The sequence below is a fragment of the Microtus pennsylvanicus genome, chromosome 9, assembly GCF_037038515.1.
Source record: "Microtus pennsylvanicus isolate mMicPen1 chromosome 9, mMicPen1.hap1, whole genome shotgun sequence".
Classification (NCBI taxonomy): domain Eukaryota; kingdom Metazoa; phylum Chordata; class Mammalia; order Rodentia; family Cricetidae; genus Microtus; species Microtus pennsylvanicus.
The window spans coordinates 21,106,744-21,129,044 of record NC_134587.1 but is presented as its reverse complement, the minus strand read 5'-3'; the positions used below and the strand labels follow the sequence as shown (position 1 = coordinate 21,129,044).

The 22,301-nt window shown below is 44.9% G+C and overlaps 1 protein-coding gene across 6 annotated transcripts in view; it reads right to left on the bottom strand.

The window, feature by feature from the left end:
- The window catches only part of Wdsub1 (WD repeat, sterile alpha motif and U-box domain containing 1), a 35,428-nt gene extending 15,432 nt beyond the window's left edge, over positions 1-19,996 (bottom strand). For 2 of the 6 annotated variants that reach the window (XM_075985117.1, XM_075985118.1), the window contains exons 1-8: positions 19,793-19,978; positions 14,764-15,182; positions 13,651-13,835; positions 12,820-12,912; positions 9,200-9,293; positions 2,408-2,441; positions 727-767; positions 543-649 (exon numbers count right to left, since the gene is read on the bottom strand). In XM_075985117.1, coding sequence (XP_075841232.1) covers positions 543-649; positions 727-767; positions 2,408-2,441; positions 9,200-9,293; positions 12,820-12,912; positions 13,651-13,835; positions 14,764-15,161 — 952 coding nt within the window. In that variant the 5' untranslated portion in view covers positions 15,162-15,182; positions 19,793-19,978. Of the gene's footprint in view, positions 1-542; positions 650-726; positions 768-2,407; positions 2,442-9,195; positions 9,294-12,819; positions 12,913-13,650; positions 13,836-14,763; positions 15,183-19,577; positions 19,759-19,792 lie in introns of those variants that run through there. The other 4 variants (XM_075985114.1, XM_075985116.1, XM_075985115.1 and 1 more) reach the window with 4 other exon arrangements.
- Positions 19,997-22,301: the final 2,305 nt, after the last annotated feature.

The window sequence follows — 22,301 nt, the reverse complement described above, 5'->3', positions numbered from 1 at the left end:
CCTGGACACCAGCACTGCCATGCGGTTATTGCTGACAATGATAAAAGGAAAACCAAGTTGCACACCTGTGCTGCTTGCTGAGGCCAAAAGGAAAGCCAACAAGATAAAGCTAAGATTCCTATTCTGTCCTCAGGCTATGTGAACCTGAAAAACCAGGACCAAACATGGAAAAACTCCTGGGCCCTGACATTCAAGAATGTGCATACAATCCTTTGCCAAAATGTAACTGCAGACAACTCACACGGATTCTCTAGAAGTAGTTTTAAGGTGTATTAAATTTGAGTCTGTGTGGTGTATTGAGGAAGGCAATATGAATAGCACACTAAAGGATTAACTAAAGTTTAGGCTTGGGGGTAGCTCTGAAGTAAAGCACTTGCCCTAGCATACACAAGGCCTTGGGTTCAATCCCCGAGACTACAAAAAAGACACACCCAAATTTCTGATCAGTGTTGAGATGGTTAAAAATGTTCATTGCTTGGGCTGGGGCTGGACCTTACAGAGAGCACTTACCCACAGCACAAGGATGGGGTCATCTTACTAACCTTGGTAAGGTGTTTCCAGGTCAAACTGCCAAATGTTCACAGTCTTGTCCATTGAACCAGTAGCAAGTAAAAGGGTGTTGGGTGCAAAGGCACACGTTGTGACATACCTAGTTAACAAACACAGCCATTACATACTGTCTGGCTAGTATTTTAATCGTATTAGAGCAGTGAAATTAACCCAGACCTGGTATGTTGAGTCAATGTGTGAAGCACACTCTGAGTAGCCTGGAAAATAAGAGAATAACTACATTAGTCAGGCAAGAGATGAGGCAGGGATGAAGCGTCACTTACACGGTCTACATGCTGAATGCATTACTGGTCACCAACCTGCTAGACTTAGTGACAACAGAAGGAAGGCTGACATCGTAACTAAATATTAGAGCTTGTTCTGCTTCCTCGGTCATCAGCACGGCGGCCTACTGACTGCCTTCTTAGGAGGTTTTTATCCAGTGACCCCTGACATTTGCCAGTTTGACCAAAACTGTTACTAGAAGCCCAGTTGCATAACAAAGGAAGTAGGGTGCATTCTTGCAGTGGTATCTGTACTACTGCAGCATCAGTGAATGGAAGGCGCTGCTACTGGGCACACTTAGGGGGTCAGTGCACAGATACTATCCCAGTTAGGGTTCCTGCCGATGTGATAAAACACCACGTCCAAGAGCAACCTGGGGCAGGAACGGTTTAATCCCACTTACACTTCCAGATCACAGTCTGTCACTGAGGGACGCCAGCTGGCGGGGACCGAGGCAGAAAAGGCCATGGAGGATTCTGCTGCTGGCCAGCTCTCCATGGCTTGCTCTGCCTGCCTCCTTCCACCCAACATCATGGCTTCAGGAGTGGTCTTTTAACATCCATCATTAAGAAAAAAATGCCTGACAGAACTGCCTACAGGCCATATAACAGAGGTATTTTCTCAACTGAGGTGGCTTTTCCCAGAGTAACTAGTCAGGACAAGTTACTAGCAGGGAATAGCACATGGTTTAGAGACAACAGTCAGTGTTACACCCATTTGTGAATGTAAACATCCCATAACAAGCTGGTAGGAGAGACTGCAGCTCTTTCTCACCCGGCTTGAGTGACCACTGACTTTAACTCCTGTGTGGGTAACTAATCACTTGTTGGACATCACACTCTTATGACTTACACCTCTGCTGGATGGTCATCATGGCTGATGCCTGAACCCAGTCATGTGGCACCACACAACCCTGACTTTCTCTTAAAGGTCACTCCCATCAACTTTATCTTTGTGAAATATAAATGTTCATCTTTCTTTATACTCATGCCATTCGGCATTTCCTCATATAAATCTGCCCCAAATTCATATTTTTCCAAGGCTGTGGTAACTTACTCTTCTGTTGGTCCCTGAATCCACCCTGTGCTCTAAGAACTATGGGTAGGCAACATTCAACCACAGCCTGCTGCCTTGGAAGCTGGGCAGGATGAATTTTTGAACACTGGTTCTAATTCTGTGTTTCCTGTGATTAGATTTAAAATCATAAAGATAGTATGGAAATATTTAAGGTTTTTCCAAGTATCTTACTATTTCAGCGTTGTGTGAATCAATATTATATTCTTGGGCACAATAAATAGATATATTAAAAATAAACATATTTTAGCTGGGTGGTGGTACACACCTTTAATCCCAGCACTCAGGAGGCAGAGGCAGATGGATCTTCATGAGTTCGAAGACAGCCTGGTCTACAAAGTGAATTCCAGGACAGGCTCCAAAGCTACAGAGAAACCCTATCGGGGGGGGGGGGGGGTGGCAAAACAACAACAAAAATGTATTTTTATATAACTAAATTTGAGGTTCAATTATCTAATTGCAATTTACATAGTTCACACACAAGATCTGATATACTTACAATATCATATATGATGACAGACTTATCCACTGACCTTAAAAAAAAAAGCAAACAATAGGTGAAAAGTTCTCTAACAAGCAAAGTATACTCTTCTGGAAAGGCTAGGAGATTGACAGGTGAGCTAGAGTGGAGTGGACATCTGGGCGGGCTCTTCTTGTAGGAAAAATAGAGCTAAGACACTGTAGCGAAGCACATGGTTAACACAATAGGTTAAAACATGCTAGTTTCTGATTTTCCACCCTTGGAAATCTTCCTGCCAGCATGATACACACTGCGAGGTCAGCAAGACCCACGCTAACACTGTCTGTGTAACATTACTATCTGTGTTCATCATCATGAGAATGTACTGGGCTATAGTCAAAGGAGTCCCTTGTTCAGTAGGCAACCCAATACTAACGTCAGAATCTCTGTCATAGAGTCAAAATAAGAATTATGCATATGCTAGACATAATATATAAGTGCTCTCATTTAGTCCTGAATTCTGCAAATTACTAAAATTCTCATGGAAAATTCCATTTCATTTAACATCCTGGAAAAAGAAGACTAAGAAGTGACATTAGCAACATGGTTGGTGGAACTTCCTAGTTCCGTAGCATATCAGTGTGGACAACAACTATCCAAGAAGAAACAAGAGCAACACAGGGGCTTAGAACTCACGATGCCCTGTTCAGCAGCATGGATGAACATCAGTACCACATTAAACCTTAAAGATGTCATGAAAGACGTGAAAAATTCATCAGTTGAAATACATACACATGCACGCACGCACGTAAACACACACATGTCCATTTAAGCTTCTGTGGGAAGGACAGCTAGTACCATTTCCTTCTGATGAGAGCCCATTCATCTTAAGTTTATATTGAAAACAATCCTCCCACCTGGTTGTCATGACACTATGTCTCAAATAGATACATTCTTTAAATGTCAGGCTGACAACAATAAATTCCAGTCTCAGGAACCACCATCAGACACAATGTCAAGTGAGAAGCAGAATCAGTGACTTGTTTGAGCACTGGATTGGGACAACTGTCAAGAAGGTGTAACAAGAATAAAGGGAGGACAGGAACTGGGTTTTGGAAAATGCAGACTTAGTCGCCTTCTGCTAGTCATTATAGAGTAAGAGGGACTGGCTGATTCATTCGAGAGCCTGGCATCTATATACAAAATAAAATGCAAACCAGTGCCTTGGTAGGGAGAAAGGAGCACTGCTTTTCCTTTAATTTCTTAAAATGTATTTTATTATTTGTGTGTATTTGTCTGTATATAAGTGAGCAGGTGCCTATGGAGACAAGGAGAGGCAGTGAGACCTCCTGGGCTACAGTTAAGGTTGGGAGCCTCCTGACAGTGCAGGACGGAACTCAGGTCCTCTGGAAGATGGGCAGGATCTCTTCACTGCTAAGCCCCACATGCCCTTCTTCCTAAAGATGCCAGGCCTCCGGTACTGTACTGCAGTGTGGTGAAACAGACTAACATGATACGTTCTAACCTAGAGGAAATTTCTAGGAAATAAGTTTCTGACTTTATATCCCCATCTGCATCTCCAATTCTACTGTTTTCCCCATGTCACCCCTACCTCTGCGTACGTCTTCCGACCTCGGATCTCACTTGTTTCTGTCATTTTCCTTTCAAGTCACTGACGTCTGTACACTTCAGCTTGTGTTGCTCACTGTCTGCCTGTCTCGAGTGTGCAGTCTGTCTCACGGTGACGGAGGACGTGTGAAATCTCCCTCTCATATCAGCCCACTGGTTCATTCTTGCCTCACCCCCAGCAGCCTGCTTTAAGAACTAAATGCTTATATTTCACCAAGTTATAACTTCAACTCACTCACTTGCCTCTCTATCCAAATGAACTAAAAATATCCAGAAAACAGTCGAATGTTACCTATAGCAACAACACCTAAAACATTTGAAGTTCTAACCTTATACTAATACACCAGCCACCTAATAGTGACAGGACAAAGGCTGACAGGAAACTAGAATTCTGGGAAAGGGACTGAAAACAACACACAGCACTTCCCCCACGATTTGGAAGGAGGGGGGCTACCAGGACCCCGGTGTTATTAGATAATCACCAAGAACTCAACTACGAGAGTTGCAACTTGGAATCGCCCGTGTCCTGTTCTTCTGCAAGATAGCCTAAGCCGGGCGGTGGTGGCGCACGCCTTTAATCTCAGCACTTGGGAGGCAGAGGCAGGCGGATCTCTGTGAGTTCAAGACCAGCCTGGTCTACAAGAGCTAGTTCCAGGACAGGCTCCAAAACCACAGAGAAACCCTGTCTCGAAAAACCAAAAAAAAAAAAAAAAAAAAGACAGCTTGACATACTTGTTCAATTTTGCAGTCACTCTGTCCATTAGCCTATTCCTAGACAAGAGAAGAAAACTCAGTTCTAAGCTCTCCTGGGTCAAAAGAGAATTTGCTTTGTTGTTTTTTTTGAGTGAGTCTTAGTCTATGATCCCAGGCTGGCTTTGAACTCACAATCCTCCTATTACAGCTTTCTCAGGGATAGAATTACATCACGGTCCCACGGCACCCAGCTTTATTATTTTGATGATGAGCAATATTCACCTTTTGATAGGAACGAGACACACCTAAATTGTGGCAAACACGACGATTTAGCTGACTGCTGGGCAAGAACTGCAAGATCTGGGGAAAAGAATCAGCAGATGTGGGCCAGATGTTTTCAGCAGCGGTTAGAAGCACAAATATCTTGGCTTTAGTCTAAGTGATGAGCCTTGCATGTGTGGTAGACATGTTTCGGACGACATGTGATGACAGAGCTAGGAACATAGATAAACAGCTCCGTGGTGGAGAGTGTGTTTAGTATGTGTGAGCCCTAAGTTCAGTTCCCAGCATGGCAAAAAAAAAAAAAAATTCCAGCGGTGATATGTGTCATATATTAAAATTGTATCATATAAAAAGGAGAAGATCTGGTCACAGTGGCAAAAGCAAACTAGAGAAAGAACGTTAATCTTTTTTATACATTACAAACCTTCCAGAGGACTTTTACCTACAGAATCACTATGTGTGGAATCTATTCTTACAACATATGGTACTGCTTCCATTCCACTGGAATGTTGTTTCTCTAATACACTGTCTGTAGCCCGATCTGTGCCTTTTTGCTGCTTACAATAAGCAAATATTCTTATTTATTCGGAAACACACACACAAACACATAAACATACACACTATATTTTCAAAAGGGTATTTTTACTGCTGAAAGCTTTCGGCTATTACATTTCTTTAGCTCATAAACTCCTGAGCCTGAAATGTATCATTCTTATGTCATTAGCGTGGACTGACCTCAGCCCCATCCTGTGTGCTGGCAAGAGAGCCCACCTGCCACTTCAGCAATGCCCATGACCTCCCTCGGTCCGCAGAGGCTAGACTCTAGCATAACCTGAGCTCCCCCAAAATCAGAACTTATTGTTCTTTATTGTGTTCATCTTACTTATTTCAGAAGGATCTCCTACTGTACACTAGGTGGGCCTTAAACTACAGGCCATCCTCCTGCTGCCGTCTCTCAAGTGCTGGGTCTGTAGGTGTGAGTGATGATGCCCAGCTAAGGCTGCTGCTGTCTTCCTTGGTTTCCCCGCAGGAGCCATGCTGAGAGGGACGGCGCTTGGGCTCCTGCTTCCTACTCCTGGAAGGTGTATCAAGAACCCAGCTTTTAAAACCTCTCTGCCAGCTTAAGGCACGTAGGCCCCAGCTAATTATCTGTGTGTTTCCTGTCCTTCGTCCCATCTTTTCCGTAACCCGTCACACTGCTGCGGGGGAGGCAGAGACAGAGAACTCTTCCCAGCTTTTGGCCCACACTGTAAATACATCCATTTTTCCATTTAATGTATTTCAACTTGGAGGAAGAAGGGTTTACTGGTTTAGGCTGCTGTTGCCTGCACAACACGATGTGGCAGGAGATGGAGGCTGCTCTTCATTCCCCAGTGGACAGAGCTGAGAGAATGGACTACAGGAAGAGGCCGGGGCGAGGTATGACCCCAGGGAGAGCATGACCCCCAAGAACTTGCCCCCTGTGACTTGACTTATTCTAACTAGGCCCCACCGCTCCCTTTTACCACTTCCCAGAAATACTGTCATAGTATAAAACCACCACTGTTAGGTCAGAGCCCTGTGTTCTGCCTCTGAAGACTAGGCACCATCCCCACACACTTGGAGGTATGGGTTACTAACCCTGTGAGGGCTTGGCTTTGCTTTCCCGCCTACTACTGCTCTAGGTTGTTTGTTCTTTTCATTTAGAGACACCCAATTCCTTATATGTACATGTCCGTGTCCGTGTGTGCACCACATGTGTGCACCCAAATATCTGGATCAGCCACACACTCTTGGGACAGGAAAGAAAGCAATGAAGGCAATAACCGGGTTTCACAATTATGGGAACTGACTCCTGTAAAGTCATGGTATGGGCAATATCAAGCATAGAGCATAGAGAATCATACGCCATTTCATTTCAATACAAATATTATAATCAAAGGCAAATGGATGAATAGAAAATTCTGAGAAACAGAAGACTTTTCTGACAGTCGTGCATACTTAAGTTCAAGAATGGCTAGGCAAAAAAGCAAGGCTTCTCCCACTCCAAATCAACAATGTAAGTAATGGTGTATATATAGCTCAGTGGTAGAGACTTGTCAAGCATGGACAGAGTTCTGAAGTTTGATCACTAGCATTGCCGAGAAACCGCGCATGCACAGACCCTCATACAGCCGCACGTGCAGACCCTCATACAGCCACGCTCATACATAGAAACAAAAATAATAACTTGTAGTTAATGTCAAAGGAGTATGGAGCTGGTCTTACTGAAGTATCAGGAACTTTTAAAAATCTAAACAACAAAGAAATCACATCTCTTGCTTGTTTGAAAAGAGGCTAGGTTGTCAAACTGTAATACAAATTTTATGAAAAATATAAAGTAATTGAATCAATCATGTGTGTTCAAATCAAGCTTCATGAGGTAAAGTTTTGAAAATAAATATTCCAAATGAGAACAAGAAATCACATAATTTGTCAAAAGGGTCTTAAAAAACAGCCAACTAGAAACTACAGAACCACAGATTAAGTAAGATTAAAAGTCAGAAGACTAAACGTAGCACAGTAGTGGCTGCAGAGACAGCTCAGCAGTTAAGAACATATTCTGTTCTTGCAGAGGACCTGGATTGGATTCCCAGCACCTACAGGGTGACTCCCAACCAGTTGTACCTCCAGTCCCAGGGGATCTGAAGCCCCTTCTGGCTTCCTTGGGCACTAGGCACACCTAATGCATAGACACTCATACACATAAAATATACAAAAAAAAATTTAGAAGACAGAAGAAACAATAAAAACATAAGAGGCTGAAAGATCTAATGTTTACAGTCAGAAGATACAACTCACACTTGACTGGCACCGTGCAGGGAGACAGAAAGGAACAAGGGCAAGAGAAGAGATAAGAATTTTCAAAAATTGACGGAACATTTTTCCACAGATTTAAGAAGCTAAAAGGAGTCAGGTGGTAGTGGTGCATGCCTTTAATCCCAGTACTCAGGAGACAGAGGCAGGTGGATCTCTGTAAGTTCAAAGCCAGCCTGGTCTACAAAGTAAGTTCCAGGATAGCCAGGACTGTTACACAGAGAAACTCTTGTCTTTAAAACACCGCCGCCCACCAAAAAAAAAGGGGAGGAGAAGGAGGGGGAGAGGGAGGGAGAGGAAGAAGAGGAGGGGGGGGGAGAAAAAGAGGAAGGAGTAGGAAGAAGAAAGAAGAGGAGGAGGAGGAAGAAGGAAGTTGCCAAGCCTGAGGATACAGTGGGATATTTGAGCACACTGTGTGAAAGACACCTTCTGATTGGTTTAGTAAAGAGCTGAGTAGCAAATTGCTAGGCAGGAGAGACTAGGCAGGACTTCTAGGCAGAGACAGGAATTCCAGGGAGAAAAGAGGCAGATTTCGTCAGCGAGCTGCAGAAGGAGTCAGCCGTCCAGTATGGAGGAAAGGTAACGAGCCACGTGGAAGAACGCAGATTAATGTAAACAGTTGGGAATGAGCTAAGGCTAAGCTTTCATACTTGGTAAGTCTCCATGTCATCATTTGGGAGCTGGTGATTCTGACAACATGAGCAGCTAAATCCCTGGTACCCCTGTCGTAAAAGGAGAGAAGCCATCCCTGGTTCTCACACAGAGCGCATGCCTCCCGGCCCTCCCCCTAATTTGTTTTCTAAAACTTCCTAGCAGCCTAAATTGAGCCCATGTGTAGATATACTTAAGTGAATGTACAGGAAGCTACATATTAAAAGTTTTATGAACATCTAGAAGGAAAAAAAATATGAAATCACATCCAAAATGGTGAGATTGAAAAGTAACTTTCTCTACAGCAATATACCATATAAAGCAAAGTCTCCTGCAACAAAGCAAAGTTTAAGTTAGAAATGAGTGGAATTCACCTGAGATCATCCTGAGATGCAGGGGAAATGTATCTGATGCTAAAATAGATCTCAATGAAGTTCTGACCTCACTGGTTAAAACTTAGAAGATAGGAAAGGAGAGAAAAACCACTGGGCTGGCAGAATGACTCAGCAGGTAGCGATGACTGCCACCAAGCCTGCTGACCTGAGTTCAAGCCCTGGAACCCACACTGTAGAAGGGGAGAACCAGCTCCTGCAAGTTGTGCTTCGGACCTCCGCACACATACCGTGGCGCACTCATGCCCACAGGATAAACAGCTGAATGTCGCCCAGGCAACAACGACGGGGGGGGGGGGGGGGGGGGGCGGCCTCAGGAGCATCGGCGGTTTAGTCAGAGATCACTTACCCTGACACAAGCATCTGTCCATCGTGGGAGAAAGCACAAGCCAGAATAGGGGCACAGTGCCCACGTAGCGTACTTTTATATTTTAATTCAAAGCCTGTAATTAACAAGGAGAGAAAATTGGTAAGTTGATAATGCTTACCATTTATTTTAAGTCAAAGCTATTTCATTCCTATTCTTTAAGAATGTGGGTAACAAAAAGACTAAGTCATTAAAATCTTCATGCAGCTTGGGTATCCATACAGATATCAGGTAATTGTAATGAAGGTTTGAGATGGTTTCAAACTCAGTAATAATTGGGGATGTAGCCCTGAGTCTACTCTCTAGTACACACACACACACACACACACACACACACATTCAACAGTAGATTTTTTTTCATATAATCCATTAAATGCAATTAGTGCTGCCAATGACAGACTTTTTAAAAACAATGTGCTCTGCAAAGACTAGCTAGAGCAATTTTATAATCACTAAAAATTTTAAAGATGTGAAGTATGCATAATTTTAGCACCTGGGAAGATCAAAACAAGTGCTTGCACTTTGGAAAATCTGACATTACCAACACATTTTGTCTTTCTGTACATAAATTAATGGTATTTATACATTCTACAACTCTACAGTATCTACAGCTCTCTTAGAAAGTCCAACCGTAGCCAGATATGGTGGCGCACACCTTTAATCCCAGCACTCAGGAGGCAGAGGCAGGTGGATCTCTGTGAGTTTGAAGTCAGCCTGGTCTACAGAGTGGGTTCCAGGACAGCCAGGCAGGGCTGTTACACAGAAAAACCCTGTCTCAAAAGCAAAGGGGAAAAAAGTACAACCATAAAATCTTTAGAATTACTAAAAATAAACACAACTCTCTTAAAAGTAAACAGAATTCAGGGTGTTCTGATGTCAACTTGTAAAAGTAAGCACAAGAAGTTATGGAGTGGTGAGATCTTAAGATCTCTGCTGAAGTGTCAGACATCAGATATTTAACCAGCCACGGGTTCTACAGAAGAGCAGCAAAGGCTTCACACTCAAAGCGGGACAGACACACATGTTTTTCTGGAAGAGCAGAGAGCATCCAGACAGCGACAAATCCCAGAACACAAGGTGAACTTTTCAAGCTTTCATCCCCACAGTCAAACAGAGCGGAAGTCAGCTACTCAGGGCAGGTGACTGCAGAACCCACGCGTGAGTGTGGTTCCTCAGGGAGCCCAGGCCCCAGCCTACTATCAAGCCGAGGAAAGTGCCGACGGTGACAGCGACAGATGCTGTCTAAAGAGGCTTTCCCCACACACGAGAGGTCATCCATGTTTCTCAGAGCCGCGTGAAGATAGTTTACGGGGTATTGCAGGTTTCCCTTTTGAATGATTTCAAGCTAACTGTATTGAGGGTGCCCACACATGTGACTGTATTTGTATTTCTTACTAGGACAGACTTGAGAAGGCAGAAGTCCCGCCTCCCCACCGTGTTATAAATGAAAAGGTTTTCCACGGAAACTGACAAGAGCAGAGTCTCGTTTCCTCGCAACCTCTCCCCTACATTCTAGTACAATTCATGACAAAATCGTGGTTTGTGTTCTAGCTGATGCTTATGAGGTAACAAGTGACACCCCATTTTGAGGTACGCGGATCAAAAAATTATAAGACCACAGAGCTTCAGAATCCTTAAATGACAATGCATGATTCATCAAGATATGAATGCATTCACAAGTGCCTGAGGAGGAGGCATCCACAGGACACTGAACCCAATTGTGGAAGGTCAGAAAACAGGTCAACGGACAGGCAGCTCAGAGATGACAGCCCAGAGTTCAGTGCAGGGGGCTAAAGGTGAAGAGGAAATATTCAGTCCCAGGAAAAACTTTCAGATAGGACCATCAACAGCCAGGGAACAAGGTCAGAAACAATTACCTCAGAGTCTAAACAGGAAACACTCGCTGGCCACCTCAATCCCTCCCAGCCCCGCCCAACAGTATGCTGCACAAGGCAGGCGAAGGCCCCAGGAGAAACCTATATAAGGAAAATGGTGGTCGAAGACAAGCTCCACCTGCCCTCCACTCCCTCCCCCAAAGGCAAACACACCCCTTCATCCCACAGACTTGTGGGCTGGGAGCTCCCGACAGAGCTCAGATCTCAGATAGTGTCACTGGATGTCTGGAGAAGGGAACGGTGCGGATGAGAAAGATCCAGGCAAGCAAAGGCAAATCCCAGAGGTTATGAGAACACAAGGGCATTCGGGAAATTCTTCCTTCTCTCGTTCATTAAAGCAAGAGCAGCAAACCAGCTATAACAGGGAAGGAAACAGAAGGCCAATGAGATGGCTCGGGGTAGAGGTGCTTGCCACAGAAGCCGGATGAGCGGAGTTCGGTGTCTAGACCCATGTGGAGGTGGCAGAAAACCAACTTCAAACCACAGTGGCGTCCACACACACACCATGTATGCCCCACCCTCATACACACACACACAGACCCCCACACACAGAGACAGACAGACACACACACACACACACACACACGTATATATTGGTTTTAGTGACAGGGTTTCTCTGTAGCTTTGGAGCCTGTTTTGGAACTCTATAGTTCAGGCTGGCCTCAAACTCACAGAGATCCGCCTCTACCCCCCCCCACCCCCAGTGCTGGGATTAAAGACACGTGCCGCCACCATCACCCAGCCATATTTAATTATTAATTATACATACATGAACATCTGTGAGCACAGGTGCCCACAGGGGAACCTGTCAGCATCCTACACAGGTGTTAGAAATTGAACTCAGGCTCTCTTCAAGAACAGTAAGCACACCTCACCACTGGGCAATCTCTCCAGCCCCAATACATAAACCTCAGAAAAAAAAAATGAAATGACATAAAGATGAACTTTTAGAAACTGACGAGATCGATTCAAAAGATTAAAAGTAAAGGATTTCCTCAAAGAGTGAAAAAAAACATAAGATACAGACTCAACAGCGGGAAAGGTGAATGTGTGTGTGGCTGGGAGGGGAGAATCAACTCAAGGGGTCCCACATCCAACTGACCGAGGTTCAGAGAGAGCACAGGAGAGGAAGAATCATATATACACACTATAAAGGAACACAGGGGCCAAGTGGACCACCACGTATGTCCTGAATGAAAGGCCACCCAGGACAATGAGACCGAGCAGGAGGAAGAGTCACACATCAACAAACAGCAGCCACAATAAATAAACAAACGTAAAGGTCACATGAACAGCGTTTCCCAAGTGTAGGGAAAACACTGAGGGTCAACGCTAAGTCAAGGGCAGGGTGGATTCTAAGGTGTGCAGGGAAGGAGGGGAAAGAAGCGAGGTGTGGTCAGAGACAGCCGTGGACGGCAGGCATTTACGTCCAGGCAAAGTTTCTCTTTGCTTTTGAGGCTGGGTCTGGGACAGCTCGGGCTGGCCTTGTCCATGTTACATAGCTGAGCCTGCTACCAAAGTACTTACCTTCCTGCCTCCGTCTCCTAAACACTCAGATTTAAAGTGTGTGCCACAACAGCCTACTCAGTAAGTTTCTTAGAGCAAAATTTTACCATCATTTAAAATATCCAGAGTATCTTAAGTTAAAAAAAAAAAAGATGAAAGTCTTCCATAGGTCACAAACAGTTTTAGACAGTGGAAACATACCTAAGGCACGGGTAAAGGAGACAAACCAGAGTTTGATTTCACAGTCCTGACCACATGATGCCAATCGGTAAAACTGAAAGCCTTGTTCTCCACCTAAAAAACAGCAAGTTAGAGAAACAAACACAAAGAATTGGTAAAACATTTAAGCCAGAAAGTTCTGATTCTGCTGAGATCTGCTAATGGGACTCATCTAGGCCAGGTAAACAATGACCATCGAGACAACGAAACTACTACTAAAATGGAAATGGCTACAGAATTTCTCCTAAATAGGTATTGCTTAGGATTATAACTTCATTCTGTATTTGCTGTTTAAAAAAAAAAAGTCCTTTTAGCCAGGCATGGTGGTGCACACCTTTAATCCCAGCATTCAGGAGGCAGAGGCCGAAGCAGGCGGATCTCAGGCAGATCTCTGTGAGTTCCAGGACAGCCTGGTCTACAGAGCTAGTTCCAGTACAGCCAAAGATACACAGAGAAACCTTGTCTCAAAAACCAAAAAAAAAAAGAAAGAAAGAAAAAAAAAAAGAAAAGAAAAAATTTCCAACTTTTTATCCCAATTCAATTTTTTTAAAAAAAGACATTAAAGGCAACAGTTAAGTCTGTGAAAAAAAATCCATATTCAAAGAATTTGTAACAAACAGAATTGTCTTATACAGACAAAAAAAAAAGACTCCCCCCCTATATAATAGCTCTTCACGGTTCATATTCTGATTTAAAGAGAGAAAAAGGATGATCCTGTAATAGAATGGGCAGACTCTCCATCCTAAGGACAGAATGAAGCCTCAGAGGAGTTACACACAGGGATCTAGTGCTGAAGAGGGTGGGCTAACCAACCAGAAAGGGGCTGTGGGGCGAAGTCACAGCAGGTAATTCCGAGGTCATGAGCTTTCTCGCTGTGCAGACACCTCATGCGGTCATCCCACACTGTTAAGTCTCCACCCGAGGAGCCGGTGACAAGCAGGCTTCCGTCAGGAGAGAACGCGCAGGCCACCAGGGAGCCATCCTTGACACTACCACACCTGAAACAAAGCCAAGCAGAAGGTGAGGTCCTTCATGTTACAGTCCCGTTTGAAAGGAGCCAGACGGGCGACTGATGCCTACAAAATAAAGCCTCAATGCTGTACCCCGACATTCTTGATGGAGTCCCGGGGGCACCGAAACATCAGCTGAAACCACCTCACGAGGATCTGAGTTGCTGCAATCCTCATGTCTCTAGCCGGTCAACAGGAGCACGTTAAGACCCCAAAACGTAAAAAAGCAAAAAAACAACCAAGAGTAACAATGGCCATATTTAAAACAGACAGGATGCTTTTTGCTAGAAAGACAAGGTATTATAATAAAAAGCACGTTCAATTTCTCTCTGTATTAAAATCTTTCAGATAATAAAGGCCCTGTGCCTCATCTTCAAACCAACTCATGGAAAAAAAAAAACCACAACAAAACAAATGTGGTGAACAGGAATTCTCCTGGGAAGAGAGGGCAAAGGCGCTGTCCTGGCAACACGGTTCCTCAGGTAGGAAAACAAGACAGCAAGGACTGCAATTAGTGCAGAAGTAGTCACGTGCAGGAAGGAAGCTGCGCCACAGAGGTGGAAATCACGAACCTGGTTAGCTAACCACAGGCACCCATTTCTAGAAATCAGAGAGCCCGCATTCATCTGAGCTGCCTGGGTTAAACCCGGGTAACCCCCCCTCCCCCACCACTTAAAAGCATCAGCTTCTTCAGCTGAGACCACAAAGGCGCCATCTTCTTTGGCCACCTGGCCCTCCTGCTCCGCAGTCACCAAGCAGGAAGAACATTAGATGTCTTTCATTGTTAACATAAAGGCCATGATTTCTAGGGCACTTAACAGTTTCAACTAACATGGTCAACTCTAAGTCCATTTTACCACAATAAAAAATAAAATTTAATTTTAACAGGGGTCAAGCGGGGTTGAAACAGCCATACCTATATAACTTGTATGACTGTGCATTCCACAAAACAACAGATCCGTCAGCGGCCCCCGACGCCAGGTATGCGGAGTCTGGGGAGAAGCAGCAAACGCGCACAGGGCTGCCACCGGGCTGCTCCATCACTGCCAGGGACTGTCCACTGTGCGCACCCCACAGCACCGTGGTACCGTCTGTGGAACATGATGCCAAAACGTGTCCCGAGGGTGAGAAACAGCAGCAGTGGACAGCGTAGGTGTGAAACTTCAGCGGGGAGTGTGGCAGCTCAGCGAAGTCACTCAGGGAGTACAGGCGGATGGTCTTGTCCAAGGAGCAGGTAGCCAAGAGGGAAGGCGAGAAGGCACAGCAACTGACGTCATCACCGTGATCTGCCAGTGTGCAGATCAGCTTCACCATGGTCCTCACGCATCGAACAGCCTGCGTGTTTTTAAACAGGGCAAAGTTACCTGCCATCCCGGGAACTGGAAATCCAAGTCCGTGAAACCTACCCAATGAAAGCGCCTCCGTTCCCATTTCTGGGACAATAGTACCTGGGATAATTTGGAGGAGGTGACAAAACAGAAAGCACAGGAGTATCTCCTCTGCCAATCACAGCCACCACAGCCACCCCAACAGACTCGCTTCACCTTCCGAGCCTAAATCCCGCCTCACTTCAAACCCGTTCCTCTCAAACATTTCCAGCTTGAACTCTGTCAGCTGCTCCCTCTGCAGGAGAGCCAAGGTTGTTTGCTTGCAACAGGACTTATTGACAGGGGTAAACCCCCCAAGGTCTCACTCAAAATGTGTCTGTATCGAAAGCTGTCTTGTCGGGGTTTGCGTGAAAACACAAAAGATCCGAGGCGAGGAAACCAAAATTCCAAGAAAACAGAGCTGGCCCGACCATATGCTATCTGAAAACAAAATGTAAAGATTGAAAATCTAAATACCTCTTTATAGCTCATAAAAACTTACGGTCTGATTCCTTTTTTCATTTCAGCAATATTTATTTACTAACCTTTGGTGTTCCTGTTGTTTATTCCAAGGTAATTTTTAGATTTGCTTATTAGAACTAGCACTCAGTCACGGCTTCATCATGGCATTTCCTTTCAGTTTGTCTAGCTGAATCTCCCCACTCTCCTCCCCGATCTCTGACCCCCTTCCCTCTGGAAATAACCCCCTTCTGCCTTTGTGTCATGTGTAATATATGTTCATCTATGTATAGTGCATATGTGTGTCTATAGTATATATTTGTGTGGTGTGTGTATAAATATACATGTATATATGTGTGTATATAGTGCATATGTGTGTCTATAGTATATATTTGTGTGATTTGTGTATAAATATATATGTGTGTGTGTATATATAGTGCCTATGTGTGGTCTATAGTATATATTTGTGTGGTGCGTGTATAAATATATATGTGTGTATATGTGTGTGTGTGTGTGTAGTATATGAATGTTTTGCCTGCATGCATATTTGTGCACTACACGCACGCAGTGCCTGCAAAGACCCAAAGATGGCCCTAGATTTGGAGTTATAGACAGGTATGAGCTGGTCTATGGGTGTCAGGAATCAAACCCAGGTCCTCTGGAAGAGCAGCCAGTGTTCTTAAGCACTGAACCATCTCTCCAGCTTCATGTCACACATATTCTATCACTTTCTTCCCTTATCTTGGTCTCCTTCCTAATTTCATGACCCCCATATCCCCACCCCCCAGCACAGATGTAAGAATTCAGATCCAGAACCCCAGTTTCAGCACCTCAGTTTTGGGCGTTTAACTTGGAATATCGGTGGAAGCCAGGAAGCCGGAAAGGGGACACTGGGAATAGGGAGACGTTAAGGGAGGAGAGAGTTTCATGGGCTACTCAACATATAGAAGAGACAAAGGAATACTGGGCCAGAAAGGTTTAAGCTAGGATAGTGGGGTAGATGAGGGAAGGGGAGTGTCAACCAAAGGGTGTCTCAAAGCCATATGGAAGCCCAACTGAAAAATATCAAAGTTTCAAAGGTAGGTAACTTGCAAGACTTGCTAATGCTGCCCTAGAGGCAATAAATTATCGAGGAAAAATCTCAGTGCCAGGTGTGGGGCACCTCCTATCTTGGTTACTTTTCCATGTTGTGAAAAAGACACCATGACTAAGAAAACGTATAATATGAAAGACTTTACTGCGGTTCTAGAGGGTAGAATCCATGACTATCAAGGTGGGGGGTATGGCAGTAAGCGAGTAGGCATAGCACTGGTACAGTAGCTGAGAGCTTATATCCGATCCACAGGCAGAAAGAGAGCTAGCTGGGAAACCTCCTCAAAGCCCATCCCCAGTGACCCCTCTTCTCCCACACGGCCACACTCCCTAATCCTTCCCAAGCAGTCTTATCAACTGGGGACCCAACATCCACATATACGAACCAGTCAGGGCCATTTTCATTCAAACCACACTCCCATAGGAATTGCTGGTCAGAGAAGCCCCAGAGGCCCCCAAAGCAGCGCAGGCTCTTGCCATTTCTTGGTTGCCCACCAGAATTAAATGATAAGATTCTACTGCTGAAGGTTCCATGCCTCTTGGTTCCAAGATACAACGACATCAAGTTGGACCTGACCCAGAAACGTCCTCCCTGCTGGCTAGCTTTTAGTGCCAGATGGTGCCATGAAGGCTGCTGGAGGGAAGAGACAAGACTTACCTAACTGAAACTCCATGAACTCTAACCAAAACCTGCTAGGCAAAGGGTACCCACCAGTGTAATATTGGCACTACTGTTATAGAGATAACCAATCTCTCTCTCTGTTTGGATTTATGGACAGCTCCAGGGAGGAAATCCATGCCCAGTACTGAAAAACCTGTCCAAAATCCATGCCTCGAGAGGTCATAGGTCTTTGGAGGGAAACTGTGGTATGGGACAATTGTCTGTATTCTGTCAATTATATTTTAAATAAACACCGATTGGCCAGTGGCCAGGCAGGAAGTATAGGAGGGACAACCAGACAGGAAGAAGAGGCAGGTCAATGAGAACAGGAGATTTCTGGGAAGAGAATGTAGTCCTGATCCAGCCACAGAAGAAGCAAGATATGACTGCCTCGCTGAATAAGGTACCGAGCAACATGGCTAACATAGACAAGAATAATGGGCTAATATAAGTTATAAGAGTTAATAAGAAGCCTGAGCTAGTGGGCCAATCCGTTTATCATTAATGTAGACCTCTGTGTGATTTCTTTGGGACTTAACAACTGAGGGAACCGGGCAGGACAGAAACCCCAACAACAAAACTAACCACTGTTGTTTAGCTTAACTGACAAAATGTCAAGCTGTCCTTCTAAATATCTATGTTCATAATTATAGACAAATGGTACTCTCAGACCTAGAGAATCTCTGTTTGCCATGAGTAGTGGTGAATGGAGTCTCACAGCCACTCAAGACTGCTGAGGATAAGGAGAGCTGAGGAATCAGCCCTAAATAAGATGCTGATACCATCCCTTCTGTGGCTTAAGGAACAACTGTAGGACAGGGAACAAAGAGAATTCAAAAGGCAGCAGGCAGAGGGAGGTGTTCTGAAATTCCACCCTGGCAGCTGATGACCTGCATTGGACCTGCACAAGACGGGTCCTGTCAAACCAAGGGTCAGGGAGCAGCTCACAGCCTGGGCTCCTTACTTCTGAACTATTGGCCAATGGTAGATTCTGGGAGAGGGGGGCACTGTTGTGCACCCACCACTGAGCCACTAGGCTCAAATGACTCCTTCTAAATCTATGGCAACATAGAAGTTCCTGGTAAAACTCCCAGAGGACATAAAACAAAAAGACAGGAAGGTGGGAGTTTTGCAGGGAAGAGGGGGTTGCCAGTGGGCTGGGGTGTCAAGAAAGAGTAAGGGACAAGAGCAATCAGAATGCATTGTGTAGATGTATAAAATTGTCAAAGAACAATTTAATTAATTTAAATTTGTTAACTAATTAAATTCACATGAGAGAAACCCAGCATTTGTCTGTGTTTGGTTTATTTCACTTAGCGGGGTCATTCCTAGTTCTATCCACTTTCCTACACATGTCATGTGCTTTATGGCAAAGTACAATTCTATTGTATACATGTACCAACTTTTAAAATCCAACAGTCTGATGACAGACATGTAGGATGGCTCCATTTCTTATATAAGGCAGCAGTACGCACAGATGTGCATGCGTCACTGTGGTGGGGGCTTAGACCTTTGGGTATTGAAGTTGTATAGCTAGGTGGTATGTTACGTCTTTTGAGAATTCTTCATACTCATTTCTACAGCGGCAGCACCCATGTGCAGTCCCAGTGCCCAGTCCCTCTTACCCCACAAAGAAGTAGGCACCACGTCCACACCGCTCTTTTCTAACCAAAGCACCCACGACAGTGCCAAGTACATAATGTGTTCAAATAAAACATCGTTTAATATTTATTTTCCAAAAACATGAGAGTTTGCCTTTAAATATTTTATATGAGATCTAGCGTGAAATGACCTAGAAAATAAAGCTTCCCAAACAAAAATCTAGCATAGGAAAAACGGAACAATTCAAAAATAATAATACTAGGCCTGGTGACGCTAGCCTGTACCAACAGCAGTAGGGAGGCAGAGGGTTCAAAATCACCCCAAACGAGGGGAGCCTTGCCTAACCAGTCTCAAAAAAACCCAACAAACCAATAATAATAGTGGCTCTGATATTCCTAAGGGACAGATGTGGCCTCGACTTGTAAAATGCACAATCTCCTTTCTTCACCTAATGTACGGACATCTCTGCAACTAAAATCCTAAAAGTTCTCAACTTCATCTTCTTCCCAAACTTGAACTCCCCTCCACCCCCCAGAGCCCTATACACACCCGCGCGAACTTGGCAGCAGGTGCTGGGAAAACAAGCTCAGGTGGCGCTTTCTGGAGCCATTCCAAATCCCCAGAGTGCAAGTGCAGCGGGAGGCTTTCCGAACCGACCCGGGCTCTCGGCGAACCTGCGGGCCAGCAGGGTGTGCGTGGCCGCAGCCCGCCGGCGACCCGCTCCCGCCCCCGCCACGGCCCAGCGCGCCGCTGCCCGCACTCACTTCCCTCGCACCCGGACTGAGCGTCCCGCCACGGGACGGCTCCTCCCCGCACGCCTCGTCACTGCCGGGGTCACGCTAGCCCGGCGTGCGCACCGTGGGGCTCCGGGTCACCGAGCCTGCACCGCAGGAGCCTGGAGGCTTGGCCTCCGGACTGGGCAGCGCAGTGGGCACAGCCGGGCTCGCTGGATCACGTGTCAGTGACTTGAGGTGGGCGTGGCTTCGGCGCCGGGAGCGCCGTCCAAGACCCCGCCCCAACTCGCGCATGCGCGTCCTCGCGCCCGGCCAGTCCCGTGGCTATGACTCCCTAGGGGATATAGTTCTGGGAACTTACCTGGAAGGTTTTTTTTCTGCTTAATGGTCCACCTGGAACTATAATATAATTTCTTGAACATTTCCCTACAGCTGAATGGTACTTCAACATTTTTGATCACAGAAAAAAAAAAGCTAGATTAAGCTTCTTCGTACGTATATCTTTATCCACATTTACAAACTTCAAATATACCTAAATAGAAATGGAACTTCTGGGTATATGAGCCTAAAATTCTTCAAAAGTACATTACATGCGAAGTACCCAATGGCTCTCCAGAGAGGCATGGTTTTACTCTCGGTAGAATGGGTAGCGGTGCCTATCGCTCCACATTCTTGCCAGACTTGAGTGTTATCTTTTCATATCTCTGTAGTGAGTGAATGAAGCCTTGAGTGGATGTGTGTGTGTATGATATGGGCATAGCCATATTAAGGAGCCCAATACCTTAGATCCCCCATGGGAGTGGGAAAACCATTCCTCGTCTCTCAAGTTCCAATGACAAGGTGCAGAACGTGTCCATGGAGCTGTGTCCTCCTGGATATTTACGGCCTGAAGACTGCTCCCCTATAACTGCTCCTGCTATGATTAGCTAAGCCAGTGTCCTTGCTCAGCTGTGTACTACAAACCGTCCCTCCCCATTCAGCTGAATACAATAAACCCGCCTCCCTGTTTAACTGTGTACAATAAACACGCTGAGCTTCCAGCTTCCAGAGTTCTGCAGTCTTTTCCATGAGAGAGCCCAGACCATGTGATCCCAGCTTCTGCGAATGTATCTGTCATTTCTTCATTCCTTCAAGGGTCCAGTCAGGTCAACCCCTGGAGCCGTGTGCAAGGATGTAGCATATCTCCATTAATTTGATTGGCTGCAATCACCTATAAAAGAAATCTGCATGATGGTTATTCTTGTTAACACATCCAGGTCTATAATAATAACTATGGGAACAGACCCCAAGTTGTGATGCCCATGTTCTTCCACACGATGCTCTTTACCTCCTGGAACTGTGAGTCTTCCTTACGTTGCTCTTGGCATGTGTTTTATTACAGCAACGAGACAAACAGCTAATGGATGCTGCCTAGAGACACCAGATGTTTGTAGTACATTCACCCCCAAGGCCATTGGGACAAGTAGACTGGAAGAGGCAAACTAGTAGCTGGCCTCTTGACTAAAACCTTGAAATTTGGAAAATTTTCTAAATTATCTTGCCAAATAGGAATGGCTTATAAAGAGAAAAATTATCGTTAGGTTCTCTGTACCTCCCTGTAGACTGAAGTTTCTGTCCTGCCAGGTCCTACAGTCGTTAAGTTCCAAAAAAAATCACAGTGGCTTATATTAATTACAAACTGTTTGGTCTGTTAGCTTAGGCTTATTACTAACTAGCTCTTACAACTTAATCTATAATTCTTGTCTATGTTTAGCCATGTGGCTTGGTACTTTTTCTCAGTGAGGCCATTCTTGTCTTGCTTCCTCTGCATCTGGCTGATGACTGCCTTTCCTCTTCCCAGAATTCTTAGCCTGGTTGCCCTACCTATACTTCCTGCCTGGCTACTGGCCAATAAGTGTTTTATTAAACTAATATGAGTGACAAATCTTTACAGTATACACTAGCATTATCCTACAGCATTTCCCTTTTCCTTTTCAAAATAAGAACTCTGAATCTAATCTTCGTTTAGCTTTTTTCCTGATCATTATCCATAACACTTTGCAACTAACACTCTAAACTAACCCCAGCCCTGTGCAAGTGCTCTTAACCACCAAACCATCTCTGCAGCCCCAAATTCTTGGCCCTCTTAAGAGAAGGAGCTAGCCTTGGACTATAGTGATATTTTATGTTTTAATAAATAAAGCTTGCCTAAAGATCAGAAGGTAAAACTAAGCCACTAGAGACTAGACAGTAGTGGAACACACCTTTAATCCCAGGATTTGGGAGACAGAGCAAGATGGATCTCTGTGAGTTCAAGGCTACCCTGGGCTACACAAAATCAATGCAGAAACAGATCCAGGTGGTAGTGGCTCATACTTTTTCTTTTTTCTCATTTTTTATTGATATTTATTGAGCTCTATATTTTGTACAATAGGTGTTAAGTTTCACATTGTGAGGAACGTTTAAACTGCTTTCCAAAATGGTTGTGTTAGTTCTCAAGGCCACCACAAGTTCATGAGAATCCCTGACAGTTGTTCTTGTGTGGCTTGGTTGTGGCCAT